General features: G+C 41.3%; 1 protein-coding gene across 4 annotated transcripts in view; it reads right to left on the bottom strand.

Moving 5' to 3' along the window:
* Positions 1–17068, bottom strand: part of LOC109968758 (receptor tyrosine-protein kinase erbB-4) — a 244655-nt gene that overhangs the window by 25102 nt on the left and 202485 nt on the right. For 3 of the 4 annotated variants that reach the window (XM_020615248.1, XM_020615250.1, XM_020615251.1), the window contains exons 18-20: positions 10893–11015; positions 9954–10052; positions 6305–6490 (exon numbers count right to left, since the gene is read on the bottom strand). In XM_020615248.1, coding sequence (XP_020470904.1) covers positions 6305–6490; positions 9954–10052; positions 10893–11015 — 408 coding nt within the window. The remainder of the gene's footprint in view (positions 1–6304; positions 6491–9953; positions 10053–10892; positions 11016–17068) is intronic. The other variant, XM_020615249.1, reaches the window with a different exon arrangement.

The following is a 17068-nucleotide window of genomic DNA, read 5'->3' as shown; positions in this document are numbered from 1 at the left end:
AGTACAGAGTGACATTTGCTGGGAAGTGAATGACACAGAGGGCTCCACACTAAGCTTGACCAGACTGGCTCTTCTGCTATTGGGTAGCATCTCTGTTAAGCCAACACAGGATGCAAATTTGTGCATTCGCACAAGAATATTAACTCATGCAACCACTCATATGGGGCCAAAGATCAACAGTTTACTTTTCCTTTCCCTGACTAAGCAGTGTTGGAAGAGCTCTGCTGATTTGGGCAGAAAAAAAACCACTCTGTGTGTGTTTCTGTGAGTGTGTAAAAGCAATGGAGTGTTTTTCTTGATTTCTTATGTTCTTAGTTTTCCATACACGTAATTCAGAATTTAAATACTCGTATAATCGCTTCTGCACACATGCTTCCATGCATATTTGACCACAACGCAGCACCAAGCCCATCTTCGAGAAATAATTTAAGGTCAGTGTTTGACGCCATCATTAGCACTGTGAATCTGTAAAACAATGTCCAGAACAGCTGTGACAGCAGAGCACTACTCTAACTGGAGGGTTTTCCTGCAGGGCATGTTGAGCTAATGTCAGCCCACCAGTTTGCCAGTGGGTATGTTTATACAAATCAGTCAACTCCCTCACCGAAGGCCTGAATGTGGCCTACATACAAGCTCCCATCCATCAGTCATCCCACTTCCTTCCCCACAAAAGCCAATCAAGACCCTCGTCCAGCCCAGGATTCAGTGCCAAAACCAATCATTTCAGCGGCAGGACAGCTACTTGCTGAATCTAATTTTCTTTCATTACGCTGAGCCTGAGGAGAGAGACTGTGAAAGGAAGACAGGGAGCAAAAGACAGAGGAGAGGAGAGGAGAGCCAAATTAAAAGACCCCCGTAGCCCTGCATGCACTCAGTTCTGATCCCATATTTTATTAGGTGATTGATTTGTTCATTACAATACATCACAAACCTAATAATTCCATTAATAAACCATAACCTAATGGTAAAATAAAATGTGTATATGAGACAGGGTGAGTGAGAGAGAGAGAGATTCAGCTTGAGAGCGGAAGACGCAAGATGCAGATGCAGAAAGCAACAGAATGGCAAGGACAAGGTCATTTTTAAGCACTGAGAAATTTCTAGTTTTCTGTGCATGCAAACATGCACACACTACTGGCCTGGAATGGGTAACACATGAGGAGATATGGAGCAACCTTTGACATGAGCACATGGCCACCATGGCAATAGAGAAATGGCAAAGGAAAGGAGACGTAGCTGTTTACAAGTGTATGGAGGAAAAAAGTGCAAAATAAAGGAGAGAAAATCAAATAAAAAGAAGAGAAAAGGACATGAAAATAGATGAAAGTAGAAGAGAAAAGGAGAACAAAGGAAAAGATAGAGAAGCAAATAAGGCAAGGGACAAAGGAAAACAGGAAGAGGGGAAGTACTGAAAAGAGGCAAGGAAAGGATACAACACATAAGGAAATGAAATAATGTAAAAAAATATATATAAAACTAAGGAAAAGAGAAGACAAAAAAGGAAAGATAAACAAAACTAATAAATTAGAGCCTATTCAGAAGGATCTAAAGAGACCTCTGTGTGAATCCGTGTGTTGTTACTGTATGTGAGCACCAGTTACTGTGTGTGTGGCAGTGGGGCAGTCCTGAGGGTGACTGTAGATTAATGGGGGCCATTATCTCAAAGCCCAAAACACTCAGTGATGAAGAGTCACTGCCTGGTGACAGGCCTCGGCCAATCAATTTGCAGCACAGCGGTCACCTGCCCAGGTCAGAACCTGCATATGGATGCTATTTGTGCTGTAATTGTGGCGTTGGTGGTGGGGGACTGGCAAACTGCTCCAACGTTATGGTGAAAAAGACAAGCAGAGCGTCGAGTGGTTAAGATGTAGCTTTGCTATCTGACTAAACAGTACAATGTAGACGCAGTTCTGGAAAGGAACTAACGCCAGTAGGTGCATTTCAGTATTTCCGGTTTATGCTGCATTATAATTCTACTGCACTATATTATTGCAGTAAAGTGCACACATATATGCAGAGACATATTACTGCAGTAAATATTTACCCAAAAGTCCATAATTGCGTTTACCTTCATTCACTGTTGATCACTTTGTGATATACAATTATAATGGAAAGGTTTTCCTTGTTTTGCTACTGAAGAGGAAACTATGGAATGCAATTATGTTTAATTCCCATGATGATCATGGCTTTGTCCATTTGTGTTACAGAAAAGGTTAAAAATATTCAGTTATTCCTCAACGTGTTTGATGTTGTCTTCCCATCTGTAAATTTCTACTTTAGTAAATTGAATTTCTGAATTTTGTGGCTGTTATTTTAACTTAAAAATAGTTAAGCACATGGCTTTCTCCAAAGGTCACCCAATTCACCAGTCAGCACTTCTACAGCTCACTAATTGTATGGATGCTGAGTCAGCATCCATACAATTAGTGAGCAATGAATGGGGAAATTCATCTTCAGCATACTTTCAGCTATTTCAGATATCAAAATGTTCAGCTCTTCAAGGACATTCATGCTTCCATTCAGATTTTTTCTGAACTTCATAGTTTTGAAATATTCAGCTTTATTCTGAAAATTTTACCCCATTCAAATAAATGGGGAAATTTAACTTCAGCATACTTTCAGCTATTTCAGCTATTAAAATGTTCAGCTCCTCAAGGACATTCATGCTTCTATTCAAAATTTGTCAAAACCTCATACTTTTTGAAATATTTGGCTTTATTTTGAAAATCTCTCCCCATTCAAATGAATGGGAAAATTCTATTTCAGCAAACTTTCAGCTATTTCAGGTATCAAAATGTTCAGCTCCTCAAGGATATTCATGCTTCTATTCAGAATTTGTCTAAACCTCATACATTTTAAATATTTAGCTTTATTTTGAAAATCTTGCCCCATTCAAATGAATGGAAAAATTTGACTTCAACATAATTTCAGTTATTTCAGCTATTAAAATGTTCAGCTCTTGAATGACATTGATGCTTCTATTCAGAATTTTTCTAAACTTAATCCTTTTGTAATATTCAGCTTTATTTTGAAAATGTTGCCCCATTCAAATGAATGGAAAAATTCTACTTCAGCATACTTTCAGCTAGCCAAACCATTCAGGTGTCAAAATGTTCAGCATTTTCAGGGCGATCTTTCAGCACTCAGCATCCATACGCATTTTCTTCAGAAAATGCATTTCTGTAGTTAACACATTACATCTCATTTGTTTAATGTGTACAATCTGATTGTGCTACATTTGGACAGAGCCTGGCTAATTATAAGTAAGTAAGTAAATACCCTGAATACTACCTGTATCCACTAGGTATATGTTCAGCAAACAGTACACGGCATTGTAGATCTTTGGTTTTGGTCCTTCATTATGCTGTAAAGATATTTTTAACACTTTCTGTTCTTTTTATACATTCTTTCCCTTTCTCCTTTTCTCCCATCCTCTACAAAAACACCCTTTTCAAAGCTAACTGAAGGCTGAGGGAAAATTATTTTTCCCTTTGCTAGAAAACGGTGTGGCTTCCGAAAAATGCTCTTTTGCTCTTTCTCTTGGAGGAGTGGTTCCCTGTCATTACCCTGAGAGCGCAAAAATCACTCAGAGAAGGGGACGCAGAGTTATTTATTCAGCTCACATGCCCAAAACACGGGCATATGCTCAGATACACACAGAGAGACACTAAAGTGCACACATATATGCAGAGACATAAATACTGATGGACACCACACCACAGAGAACGTCTGTCATTTTCTGGTTTGAAAAATACCTCAGGGCTATGTGATGAAGGATCAGTGAAGGTGATACAAGGAGCTAAACCCCAAAAGATGGTCTTGGAATAATTCCAAGCACTACTGTAAATGTTATGTACCACACTGAGCCATAAATATACTGGCCAACAATCATAGCTGTTAGAATTGCTTTTGTGTGCTAAGTGTGAGAGTTGGCTTTTGAACTCAGGTACAAAAAGCCTAACAACAAACAAATTGTACTTTTTGGTGCACATTACAAGAATGTTATACTTGCTGGTCTTTGAGATAAAGACACATTTTCATTTTGACTATTGATTTTAGTTTGTAAATTGATCTAATCTGAAACATATCACAGACCAAACATATCATTATTATTATTATCTATCACAAAACCTATTTACTGTCCTAACAGACAGTCACAAGTCTTTGTGGTTTAAGGACTTACTCTTGCTCTTCCTCACTTACGGAACTGCTAACAAAGTGATGCTTCCCCTTCTGCTGCTACAGGTGAAATCGAAACCAATTATGGCATTAAGTACCTGCTTATGTAACCTGTTCCTCATGCTCCTGGGAATCACCTACTGCAGGCCACACTAACCCATACCTCATCAAAGCTCTGATTAGTGACTCAGATAGAGAAAGACAGTACATTATCTCTAATGATGACCAACAGTGTGACTGACAAAGGGGTGCTTTAGAAACAGGACATTACCTAAAGAATGGTCTATCAAAGAGTTTTCAGCAGTTGTTTGTGAACATTAACTTTTCATGGTAGGGTGTCATTTTGTAAGACAGTAATACATGTTGTCAGCTGTTGACCCCTTATATTTGAAAATGATCACTGATTGTCTTAAGTGTTTCATACTTTAGTTTTATTATACAATATTACTTAAGTGTAAGAGACTCTATGGTCACAACACTGCCTTAAAAACAAATTTATGTCAAAACCCTTTGATGAGAAGTTCAGTAAAACCTGACTGTTAATAATTAAAAGCAGCACTGTGTCTTTTGTGATTAAATGAGGCCTTTGCATCTGCCACTTTAAGTGTCCATATTAGGAAAAATCCAGATGCCATTTAATAATCTTTTGTTTACATTTAGCCCCATATGTGTCTCAGCTTGCCAGATCACAAATCTGATTTCATCCATCTTGGTTTTCCCAGGCTACATCCAAAACCGGCCAAGAGGATGGTAAAGCACCTGAAGCCAGAAGAACAACAACTTGTGCAGTTTTAGCAGTTTAGTTGCAATAACACCAGTTTAACTATTAAAACCAACACAATGGATGACTTGCATGGGTGGAGTAAGAGCAAGACACTGAAATACAGAAGCTATCCAATATGCCTGAGATGCATGAAGTGGTTAAATGTAAATGGAATACAGGTGAGGCTGCATGGTCCCCTTTTGTACTCACCAGTGCAGCAGTGGTAGTGGCTATAACTGGTTAAATATATCTGTAGCTTTCTGATAACTGACTTAAACCTCAATAGGCAGAACCACATATTTTCATAATACACATTAGCAAACTTGGAGAGCAGCAATTTTAACTCTGGTAAAAACTTTTTTCCCCTCTTTTTTTTTGGCTAAAATCCATTCAGGTTGCTCAGTGCCAAAGTCAGCCTTTTGTCAGATCTTTTTTTTTTTTTTTGCTACTGCTCCCACAGTTGAGACAATATGTCTTTGTATCACAGCAAATGTCTGCTGACATAACATGTAATAGCAACTCAGCATCCTACTGCCATCCTGGAGTTATAACTCAGAGTTAAATCTTACCAGGCATTTACACTATTAAGCAGTTGTGCTGCAGTGACTTAATTTGCAAACAAAATACAAATGCTATTTGGGTAAGCAAACGTGCACACAATATTTCAAGCATTACTGCTGTTTCAGTGATTCATGAGCAGATTTTGTTTTGGTAACAAAGACTGGGTCATTAATTTGTTCTTCTCTTGCACCAACACTCATATCCTGACAAAATAATGTGTCCTGGTGTGCTTGTAAGACAGAGTTCAAAGCAAACTAGGCTCGCCTGCTGAAAGATGGTGAAAATGATCAATCTGCCAAGCAGTGAGGATAATTAGGATCAAAAGGGAGGGGGGGGGGTTGGAAGTGATTTATACAAAACAATCAGACACAAAGTGTATTTGTTTTCAAAATGACGGGTTTTCAAACATACAACTGCTGTTTTCTGACTCTTTATGATTCATCTGAGTTAGCATAATGTAGGTCTTGATACTATGCCACTAAACCTGGACAACAGCAATGGAAGCCTGAATAGGTAAAATCTGACAGATCACACAAAGCAGGGACATTTGTGGTACTGTAGCATTTCAAAACCATTCTGAAAGCTGTTAAAATAAGAATTTCAGCTATTTTGGGTTCACATAGGACTTGGCAACCTGCTATATATCACCATCAGTCAAATCCAGGCTGGGTACAGAGGCAAACTTGAATGACATCAACAACAGTATAAAAAATATTACAGCTCTCACACCTTGCCGACACAGAAACAATGCTACAGCACCACCAGATGTTATCCACTTGTGACCTGACTGTAGCTACTTACCTTGGCGATTTGGACACACCAGTTGAGCAGCAGCTGTGAGCCGATGTTATCCTTGTGCTCGTGCACGTAGTCGAGGAGGCAGCCGTGGGGCATGAGCTGGGTGACCAACTGAATAGTGGGACTCAGGCAAACACCCAGTAGACGCACCAGGTGGGGGTGCTCCATGCTGGCCATGATCAGAGCCTCCTGGGTAAGAGCAGGGGGAAGGACAAAGATGGACTAAGACAACTGTTGCATTTCATGGCTGAGAATGCAGAAGTACACTACCCATTTCCTCCAAGCAAAACAATTCTGCTACTTGACATTTTTAATTTTCTTCACCTAGCAGGTATCAGGTGCTTTATTATGAGTTTTGAGGATCAGAAGTGATCCAACACCACATGCAAAGCTGAGTGCTGACATGTCTGAACATATTCCAATTTTAAACTGTTCTTATTTCACCTGTATTTCTGAGAAATAATGTATTTTCCCACAGGTTTTGGATAGTGAAGAGCTCTAAACACTACAGTACCCAAGAGCCTCAGTCTCCATGGCTATAGAGAAGAAGCCAGACAGGTGAAATTCAGAGCTGTAACAAATTTGTAACACTTTGTTGCTAAATTTGTGAAGAAAACACATTGCTATAGTTGGCAGTTGATCAAAAACTGATCTGAAATCCAAAAGTCTATCAATTCAAGGAGTAGACTGTGAAAACAGTTTTCCTATCAATGTAATCTTTAGCATCTGCTTGCCATTAGCAGAGCATGAAACTGAATTTAAGCTTTATGATGGTTGCTGTATGTATTGTCGAAACTGGCTATGGCCAAATTTCCACTGCTTTCCCCAAAATTAGCGCTTCAACCAATGTGTGAGTTGATTTTTTCTCTGCTTTTAGAATCCTTAAGACTTTAAAAACTAAAAAAATTAGATTATACACTATTTTGTGTAACAGAAGTATGTTGTGACCTTCTGCTATTTTTTCTTTGTTCTAGGACCACAGAGGGTTCCTGGCTGTAAAGCTAGGAACCACTGGTATAAATATTCACTCTACAGAGCTGTATTAGGTTCTGTTTGTAAAGTAGACTTCTATGTGTCTGTCCATACATCTATTATCAACAAATAATACTGCAGTGTATTCCAAAGATTTCCTACTGGACATAGAGTTAGATGCACAAGTTAAGACCTGTGGGATGATGACTATCTGCATGCACAGCACCGGTCCACAGAGTATCTCACTGGGAGAGAATATCCTGCAGAAACCTGCACAAACCCATCCTTTTTCATCTATGCTTTAAAATATTATTAAATGTTGCACCAGCACAATTAAACCACCAAAATGTGAGTCACACACACTGATAATTCCAGAAGCCACTATGTGTCTGATTTCACGGGCTACTTTTAATATTCTCTCTTGTTTGATTTGGCGTGTAAGTGCATTTTCTGGCTTCCCTCTCATCTCTCTCAGCAACAGATGGACGTAGAGGTTTGAGCATTTGGGACGTTGGGTAATTGTTATTGCAAAGCTGCAAGCAGAAAGATGTGTGGTGGTGATGAAGTGCTATGATGACGAGGGCTGGTACTTGTGGCCAGCGTGTATATGCATTATGGCCGAGCAGAAGCTGTGCTCAGTCATTGCTTATAAACATTCACTTCAGCCGTTCTCCTCATCTCCTAGTGCCTCTCTCACACACTCTCTTATTCATGCACTCACATGCAGACACACTCTCTTGGCAGCTCTCTAAAACATGCATGTTCACATACTCAAGGACACACGCTCTCTCTCACAGTCTCTACATATGGCAAATGGTCATAACGGTCGTGGAGGTGTATATCCAGGCTTTGCCCTGGGGCAGCTAATAGATAGATAAGGTGCCTTTTTAAATTTAGATGCTAAAGAATGAGCTAAGAGGGAGAGAGTGGTGGTGTGGGTGTGAGTAGATTAATTCTCAACAGGAGGGAGGCAATAGGCCATAGAGAGGCTTTTGGCACCATCAGTGCCCTGATTTAAACAGAGCCTCCCGGCCCCAAGTAGTGCCACTACATCTCCACTTCATAAAACCACCTGCTACCCCCCAAATGTTCAACATTATACAACTGCAGCCACCTCTGCACCACACATCCCGGGATCAAGGGATGGAGGAAAAGTGAGGGAGAAAGGACAGTAGTGTGTGTAACGGAAAGATGGAGAGAGTGTATTTATTCTCACTCGGTTATCCTAAAAGACCCTGCTGTCATAAACTATGTTAGGCTAAACTCTTGCTCTTGCTTTCTACTCTGGGTCCACATGTTATGAGGATGAGTGTGTGTGTGCGTGTGTTTTGGTTTCTCCCTCATTTCCCTGAGCGCTGACCTCTATTACTGCCAGCTGACCTGCCTTTCCCATCCAGTTCATTTGCTCACTTTCCCTCACTCACACACACACACACACACACACACACACACACTTAGTGATAGACTGACAGAGCCCTGCAAAGCTGATGCACGTTCAAGCGCGCGTGTGTGTATGTGAAAGTGCACATGTGTGTATGCATCAAAAAACACAAAATGAGTTATTATTAGACCTTTGCATTGTCAACTTGCTCAAATTCACATATTTGTGTACAAAAGCAAATCAGGCTGCATCTCTCACATGCGAGACCACATGGGGACCCTTTTGTTGTAAAGTGTGCGCTATTTGGTATATTTGTGTGTGTGTGTGTGTGTGTGTGTGTGTGTGTGTGTGTGTGTGTATATTTTCTGAGTGCGTTTGGAGCTGGCACTCCAGTGGCTAGTTTCCCAGTGGTGAGGCGTGAGCCTGCCTTTAGATTGCTGTTTAACAAGCCAGCAGATAGTGCATATTGGCTCTGGATGGACACAGAGACCCCCACTGGGAGAAACAGGAAGCGAGGAAGAGAGGGAAGAGAAGAGAGGAGGGAGGCAGATGGAAGACAGGAGGGGAGAAACTGGGCAGAAAGGGAAGTAGAAGGTAGAAGTACAACCATGTTGCAGCACCTGTGTCTGTTGATGAAGAAATGAAGAGGAAGGAAAAATAAGTATTGGAACTGATGCAGAAGATAGAATAAATTTAGCATCACTTGATTTTTGGTGCCATTCAGTTTACAGAGCTGCTGTGGCCACAACTGATCACTATTGTAATGCAGTCTGATGCACACTGTCAAAGCAGGACACAAAAGGGAGTTAAAAGAAGAGGTGATGAAAATTCTGACATTCAAAATGATATAAAAAAAGAACCTTGTGATAATTAAAAACATGACAGTTGTGAAACCTGGAATGTGTGAAATGTGGAGAAAAGTAGAATGGAAAAAGCAAAAACAAAGACAAAGATAGGAAGAACTGAAAACTCCTCGGCTTACTCCCCTCCTGTTCTTCTTCTCCCCTTGATCACTCCTGGATTCTAGTAAAGCCATATCTCATAAACAAGTGCTGTTTTTAATAACGTCTTGTTCAATACATGCCTGGCTGCACTGCATAGTGGAGTTCACTTTATTATTGGCTCTGACTGAGATAGTGCTCTCATAAGAATTTACCGCCAAATGAACAATCCCACACAGTGACAAGCATGGACATTTCTTTGACAAGGCAAAGGCTTTACTGCTCAGTCACACAAACATGAATACACAGATTAAAATAGACGCAAGCTGTTGTGATATAAATACATATAAATACTCACATCCATGAACTCCACATTGGCTTTAGGACCAGTGGCCTCGTTGAGGATTTTAATGGCCACAGGGATCTTCACCGTCTCACCTTCTGGGATCCAGATGCCCTGTAATATATAAGCAATCACAATAAATGCATGGTACGGAGTCTCACACATGCTGATTTTGATGGGTGCTGCCTGTGTTTAATGATGTCCTGCTAATATTCCTCTTCAGGTCTGATTCACCCAAACCAGTGTTTGCACAAGCATGAGCCTTATTCTTGTATTTTTGTGGTCAAAACAGTGCTCTCATGACAGCATTTGCCATTGTTAAAATAAATAAATACATTTATTAATAGAGTTGCTTGTTCTCAGGTGAGACTGAGCACCTTCAATAAAGTAATGATAAAAGAGAATTAAAATATATAACATTTTATTCACTTTAAAGGGCTTAAATCCAAACACCTGAGACAAGTAAAGAGCTGTGGATAATAATATAGCTATAAATTCATGACAAACCACTCATAAAATTAAACAGGCCCATCAATACTAGAGTTGAGAACAATTTAGAGCTAGTGGTAGAAAGCACAGTATTTATTCACTGGGTTTGCTGAGTTTCAGGGTGGTATGAATAATTTTGCCAAGGGCAGTGAAGTTGGCAAGCAAACAACAGTTTCCATTCCAGGTCCTTGAGCCGCCCTAGGCTCACATCTGTCAAGAAGCACTGTTACAAAGGGAAATGTTTATGCTTATTGTTTAAGTTGTCAAGCAGGGTTTTTCTCCTAGTGAGAGTACAGTATCTACTGAATGAAACTGTGGGCTTGATTGCCTTCTTTACCATTCAGTGGACTGACTGATGTTTGATTTATAATTTGGCAGTTGCATGTTTGAACAAGGACTGAGGTGAGAATTAGGTATGCACACAAACATAAACAGGCACTTATAAATGCAAACTCATGCAGTGACCTTGTAGACTGTTCCAAAAGCTCCCGAGCCCAGAATCTTGACCCTCTTCAGCTCCGTCTCTTTCAGGATCCGCAGCTGAGCCTGGTTAGGGGCCGTTCCACTGGGGGTCAGGGGCTCCACCAGCTGACAACACACACACGCACAGTATTTCTCATTCTCGCCATCTCCTTTCATAGCAACTAGTGCCAAAACCAGGAGAAGCTCACAGCTACTGCTTTTGTTGTGAAACTGCTAAACCTGACGTGTGCCATTATTTGGCTCCAATCAAAATATGTTTAACCTCTTACTCTTGGGAGTCTGAGTGCTACAAACACATCTTGGGTGCTGTTGGGTGTGTGCTGCAGGGTGAGACTGCTCCATTTAAAATAATACTCTATGTAAAAAGCAGGTCTTGGAAAGATAATTACAATACAAGGTGAACACAAGGTTTATTTGTAGCAAATAAATAAGCAGCCAAAAAACAATGACTGTCCTGTCCTGATAGTCATGATTTTGCAATGCACACATGCATTTATGAAACACAAATAATTCAGGGGTGTGAAAGTGAAGTTCTGTTGGAACTGGCAGTTACCAATGTGGACTGCAGCGTGCCCACCACTAAACAAATCACAGTCTGGTGTCAGCTGCTATCACAGCCGACAAAGAGTAGCAGCTCACCAGCTGTGCACATACAAAACAATTCAAATTCGAGGTTATGACAAGCCTCCTCCGCACTGCCTGACTGCCAGTAACAGCTGACACTGAACAGCATCCCAGCAGCTGGCCGGCCAGCCACCTGTCTCACCACTAGTCCTCAACAAAGCCTCAGCTACTAAATATAAAGAGCAAGAGCTGGCACCTGTAAAAGAGTTGTGAAAGGATCTAAGCCAGAAGGGCCGAAGAACCACACATGCAGATATACACAAACATACAGTACATAAATTCAACCAGACAACACACATCCTGGAACACATATACTGTATATGCAGACACATGCACGTACAGTATAGTAAACAGCACTTGAAAATTCATGCTTACAGTGCCTATGAAAAGTATTCAGATCCTTTGATGTTTTACCATTTTATTGATTTTATAAATCAATCATGGTCAATATAATGTAGCTTTAAAAATTAGAAAAAAACTCTAATGTCAAAGTGAAAAATATGTAATTTGAAATAAGTGGTTGCATAAATATTCACCCCTTCAAGTCAGTATTTAGTAGCTGAGTCTGTGTGGATAGGTCTCAGTTAGGCTTGCACATCTGGACACTGTAATTCTTCTTTGCTAAACTGCTCAAGCTCTTCCAGGTTGCGTGGGGATCGGGCTTTTCAAGTCCAGTCACAAATTCTCTATTGGATTGAGGTGTGGGCTTTGACTTGGCCATTCCAGAACACTCATCTTGTTGTCTTTAAGACATGTCTGTGTAGCTTTTGCTGTATGCTTCGGGTCACTGTCTTGCTGGAAAACAAATGTTCTCCAAAGCCGTAGTTCTCTTGCAGACTGAATAAGATTGTCCTCTAGGATTAGGATTTTCCTATATTTTGCCACATTCAATTGACCCTCTACCTTTACAAGCCTTCCAGGGCCGGCTGTCGAAAAGCATCCCCACAGCGTGATGCTGCCACCACCGTGCTTCACAGTGGGGGTGGTCTGTTTGTGGTGACCTCTCTCACTAGTCTCCTTCTTGTACGGTCACTCAGTTTGTGAGATTTAGACATGTGCCATATTCCTTCCATTTCTTGATCATGGATTTAACTGAACTCCTGGAGATGTTCAGTGCCTTGGAAACTTTTCTGTATCCATCCCCCGACTTGTACTTTTCAATAACCTTTTCTCTGAGCTGCTTGGAGTGTTCTTTTGTCTTCATGGTATAATGGTAGCCAGGAATACGGATTAACCAGTGACTGGAGCTTCCAGACACAGGTGTCTTTATCCTACAAGAGACACATTCGCTGCCATTTCTCTAACTGTGAGACTACTAGCACCAGTTGGCGAGACCTCTGTTGAATTAGATCAGTCATTTTAAAGGGGGTGAATAGTTAGGCAGTCACTTATTTCACATTACATATTTTTGTTTAATTGATATTACTTTGGAGAAACCTGTTTTCACCTTGACATTAAAGAGGATTTTTTGTTATTTTTTTTTACAAAAAAGCCAAATTACTGTATATCGGCCATGAATGATTTATAAAATCAAAAAAAGGGGCTGAATACTTTTTATACGCACTGTATATGAACATCAAATGATCAGAGAAGAGCTCACATACACATACATAAGGCACATATCAACCACAAAACACACATCAGCACACAAAGGAAGTCAATGCCCCTGATTAATACATGTCTTAATGAGCCTACTGTATAATCAGCCTATCAGACCCCTCATTCGCTGCGGTTTATCAGCAGTATAATCACCTAGCTCAACCACAGCCATCAAACAATATAATGAGACCATATATCAGTCGACCAGCCATACAAGCACTTATTCAATGGATTGTAAAACCATCAGCACAATGGGACCGGCCTTGCATCGCGAGGCTGGTCTGCAGAATGGATGACATTGCCCCCAGGTCGGCAATGACATATCGTTTAATGGCTATTGTTATGGCTGAGGATGACGGCACAGTGTAAGCCTTCTGAGGTCTCACTGTACGAAGTGAGTTAGCAGGCAGTGCAGGGAAGGAAGATGAGAGATATATAGCAAGGAAGTGATGATAGACTGTCTAATAGTGACATGCCATGGAGAACCCTCAATCTTCATTTAATCCATTGTGTCCCCAAAGCTTATTTTCTTAATACAATTATATAAAATAACCCGCTTGTTAGAAAACAGAAACAAAAATAATTCTACGATATTTGGTCAAGGCAGCACGGTGGCATGGTGGTTAGCGCTGTTGCCTCACAGCGAGAAGGTTGTGGGTTTGCGACCCTTCTGTGCGGCGTTTGCATGTTCTCCCCGTGCCTGCATGGGTTCTCTCCAGGTACTCTGGCTTCCTCCCACAGTCCAAAGACATGCAGCATAGGTTGATTGGCGTGTCTAAATTGCCTGTAGGAGTGAATGTGTGAGTGGTTGTTTGTCTGCGTGTTGGCCCTGCAATGTGTTAGGATTGGATTTCAGGAGTTAAAGTTATTTTTCTACTTATCATCAGTATTATTTTGCTTTTATAATGGAACAGTTCTGTATGACTATTTGTCTGTGTTTCATTAACAGCTCCATGTATCAGTATTAACCTGGCTCTTCTGCATGCATTATAATTATAATAGTCAGTTTTTGAGACAACTTGTAGTATTTCTTGTCTTCTTGGTGAAATGTGCATAAATTGATTGCAGAGATAAGTGTCATCCTGAAAACTATAGATAAGATGCTAACTGCATGTCTACTTTCAGAAACGCCTGAAAATACCAACACACACACACACACACACACACACACGCTGCTTATTCGAACATTCTAGAACATTTGCATGAACCTTGTATGAACCTTGTGTCCAGTTCATGTTGTAAGTGTAGAGCCAACAGATTAGAAGATAATATGAGTTCATATCTGTATGAACCTTGTATGAACCGCGTGTCCAGTTCATGTTGTGAGTGTTGAGTCAACAGATTAAAAAATAATATGAGTTTCCACTCATGTACAGGGCAGTCCCAGCCCGAGAAGATATATGTGAATTTCCTTCAGATAAAAGAACCAGCAGTAGTTAAAAATTGGTGCCGTGAGACCCGGATCTGAACATTGGCTCCAACAGACGTTCTGGTTGAAGAACCATCTGAGAGGATTGTAGAAGTCTCCAGCCAGACACTTTTGTGGCCACGTCAAACAAAAGGTAAGCAGAAAACCTTTTCTATTCCATAGAGAATTTCTGCATATTGGCTAATCTAAATTATGAAGTGTCTGTTTGAAGATGGCATCTGATCTGTCAAATTTAATTCATTATTTTGCTAAATGTCATTTACTATTCGAGTTTTATTAATGTTTTACTGCATTGAATCTGGTTACATGTAGAGTTCACAAGCACATATTTCTCACGTGAGGGAAAGTCAATAAGTGTCCTAGTCCTTTGCGTTTTGGCCTCATAAAAGACATAAATTCTTGGTGAATGACCTTTTAAGGTTGTCTTCTAAATTGTTAAGTGTAAATAGTATTGCGGAGCATCACTAATCTACTGCCAGTATATTCGGTTTAAGAATATGCAGTGGGTTACTGACGAAGAGACGTTCAGATAAGGAGCATGCTGTAATTTGCTGACGAGAAATTGCAGCCGAGAGACGCTCTTATAGTGAACATCAGCAGCTTCCGACGGGGGCTGTCTGACGAAGAGACGCTCAGAGTGTGCGCCACTGTAAACTGAACTTTGCAAAATCCCACCTGAAGAAGGTGAAAGAGGCTCAGCATATTTGCTGCGAGTTAAAAGCATGTGGCAAGAGAGAACTGGAGATGATCCTGCTAACAATGACACTGCTTTTCAGAGGAGCAGTTGAATCTTCTTTGCCTCCTGCTGTTCAAACTGCATTAAAAGCAGTCGTTGGGCTGTCTGAGCTGCCATACTCTCAAGGGTCGGCTCATGTCATTCACCATGTTAACAATGAAATAGAGCAACAGGAACAGGAAAGAAAAGACCTGACCAACCTGCAGACACAGGTGACCAAGTCACAACTGAAGGAAATGAGAGACAAAGTTAACCTGCTTAAAGCCTCCTCCAAAAAGCTACCTCAGCAGGCACCGCTCTCTCAATTTCCTCCAGTGTTCCAGCCACCATCCACTCATTACACAGCACCAACCCCCAGCTCACTTCCAACAGGCCCTATTTTAATAAGGGAGGATGGGGGCGTAATAGGAACTATAAAGGCCCGGGAAGACGGGATGCCTGTTTCCTTTGTGGAAAAAACGGACATTAGGCTGCTCAGTGCCCGTATAACAACTCACCACCACGCCCACATTACCCACTGCCTAAAGCAGGGGTTCCTCAGTATGGACATGAAACTTATCCCCCTCCACCAACTGGACAGCATCAGGCCCCAGGGGCCGTCCAAATGCCCCAATACGGGTGCCCAGGGCACACAGCAGCTGGCTCTTTGTGTTCTCCCGATATGTTTCTCAAGCCCTTAGTTCAGCTTACCATTAATGGAAGAGAGTATATGTGCATGGTTGACACAGGAGCTAGGTATTGAATAAGCCACTCCCACTTTCTACAAATACTGTACCTGTTGTCGGCTTCTCGGGAATCATGGAAAAGTGGCCGTTGTCCATCCCTGTTCCTTGTGTTTGGAAAACCTTGTCCTTCCAACACTCATTCCTCTTGTCTCCCTCGTGTCCGGTCAATCTCTTGGCCCGAGACATTATGTGTTCCCAAAATGTGTCACTGCTTTTAGCTCCACGACATGTAGGTATCACTTTCCCGGACGGGACTGTGCAGCGTTGTGCAACACCCAGACATGCATTGAGCCAGATAGTACAGACAACTGCAGAGCCAGACTCTGCCATGCCTGATGGTGGAGCTGAAGTTTGGTGGGGTCTATAACCAACTTTGTCCACACTCAACTGTACACAACTTTCTCTCAGTGGCTCCCATGGATCTTGATTATGCACATGTACTCAGATCCCTTAGACCCACCACATTGCACCTTTAATTACAAACTGGAAGGTGATGATAATTATGATGCATTGCGGGAAGGAGTAATCCAACAACATCACACATCCGGAAACTTTCAAAGTGTTTCTGTCTCTAACATTTATGTCGGCCCAGAAGGAGTGGCGGCTGCCATCTCCTTACCAGAAACTCTGCAACATTTGTATGCATTACAAGACACCTCTGCTCCTCATGTCACTCTGAAGGTGTCAGATGGAGGAGAAGCCAAAAACCTAGGTCCTATGATTAAGCGGTGCCAGGCAGCCTCAGATTGGCAAGCTACTCAAAATAAGTATCTTGAGTATTCACCATCTCTGAAAGTTTACAAAATCACTCATTCATCTTATCTTACGTTAGAGCCTCAGAAGCACTATTTGACACGCTCACATGGTCGAGAACATACGGATCACCCCGGTACTCATGATCTCTTGTCCAGGCTCCCAGATTCCTTGTGGTCAGAAGGCCCTATGAATGTGGGGCTCATTAACATCCCACCGGTGCATATTCCTCTCAAGCCAGGAACAGTGCCCATTTATAGGGCTCAATATCCTCTCAAGCCAGACCAAGTTA

The sequence above is a fragment of the Monopterus albus genome, unplaced genomic scaffold, assembly GCF_001952655.1.
Source record: "Monopterus albus unplaced genomic scaffold, M_albus_1.0 scaffold161.1, whole genome shotgun sequence".
Taxonomy (NCBI): Eukaryota; Metazoa; Chordata; class Actinopteri; order Synbranchiformes; family Synbranchidae; genus Monopterus; species Monopterus albus.
Note: the sequence above shows the minus strand (reverse complement) of the source record. Positions and strands in the feature narration are given on the sequence as shown.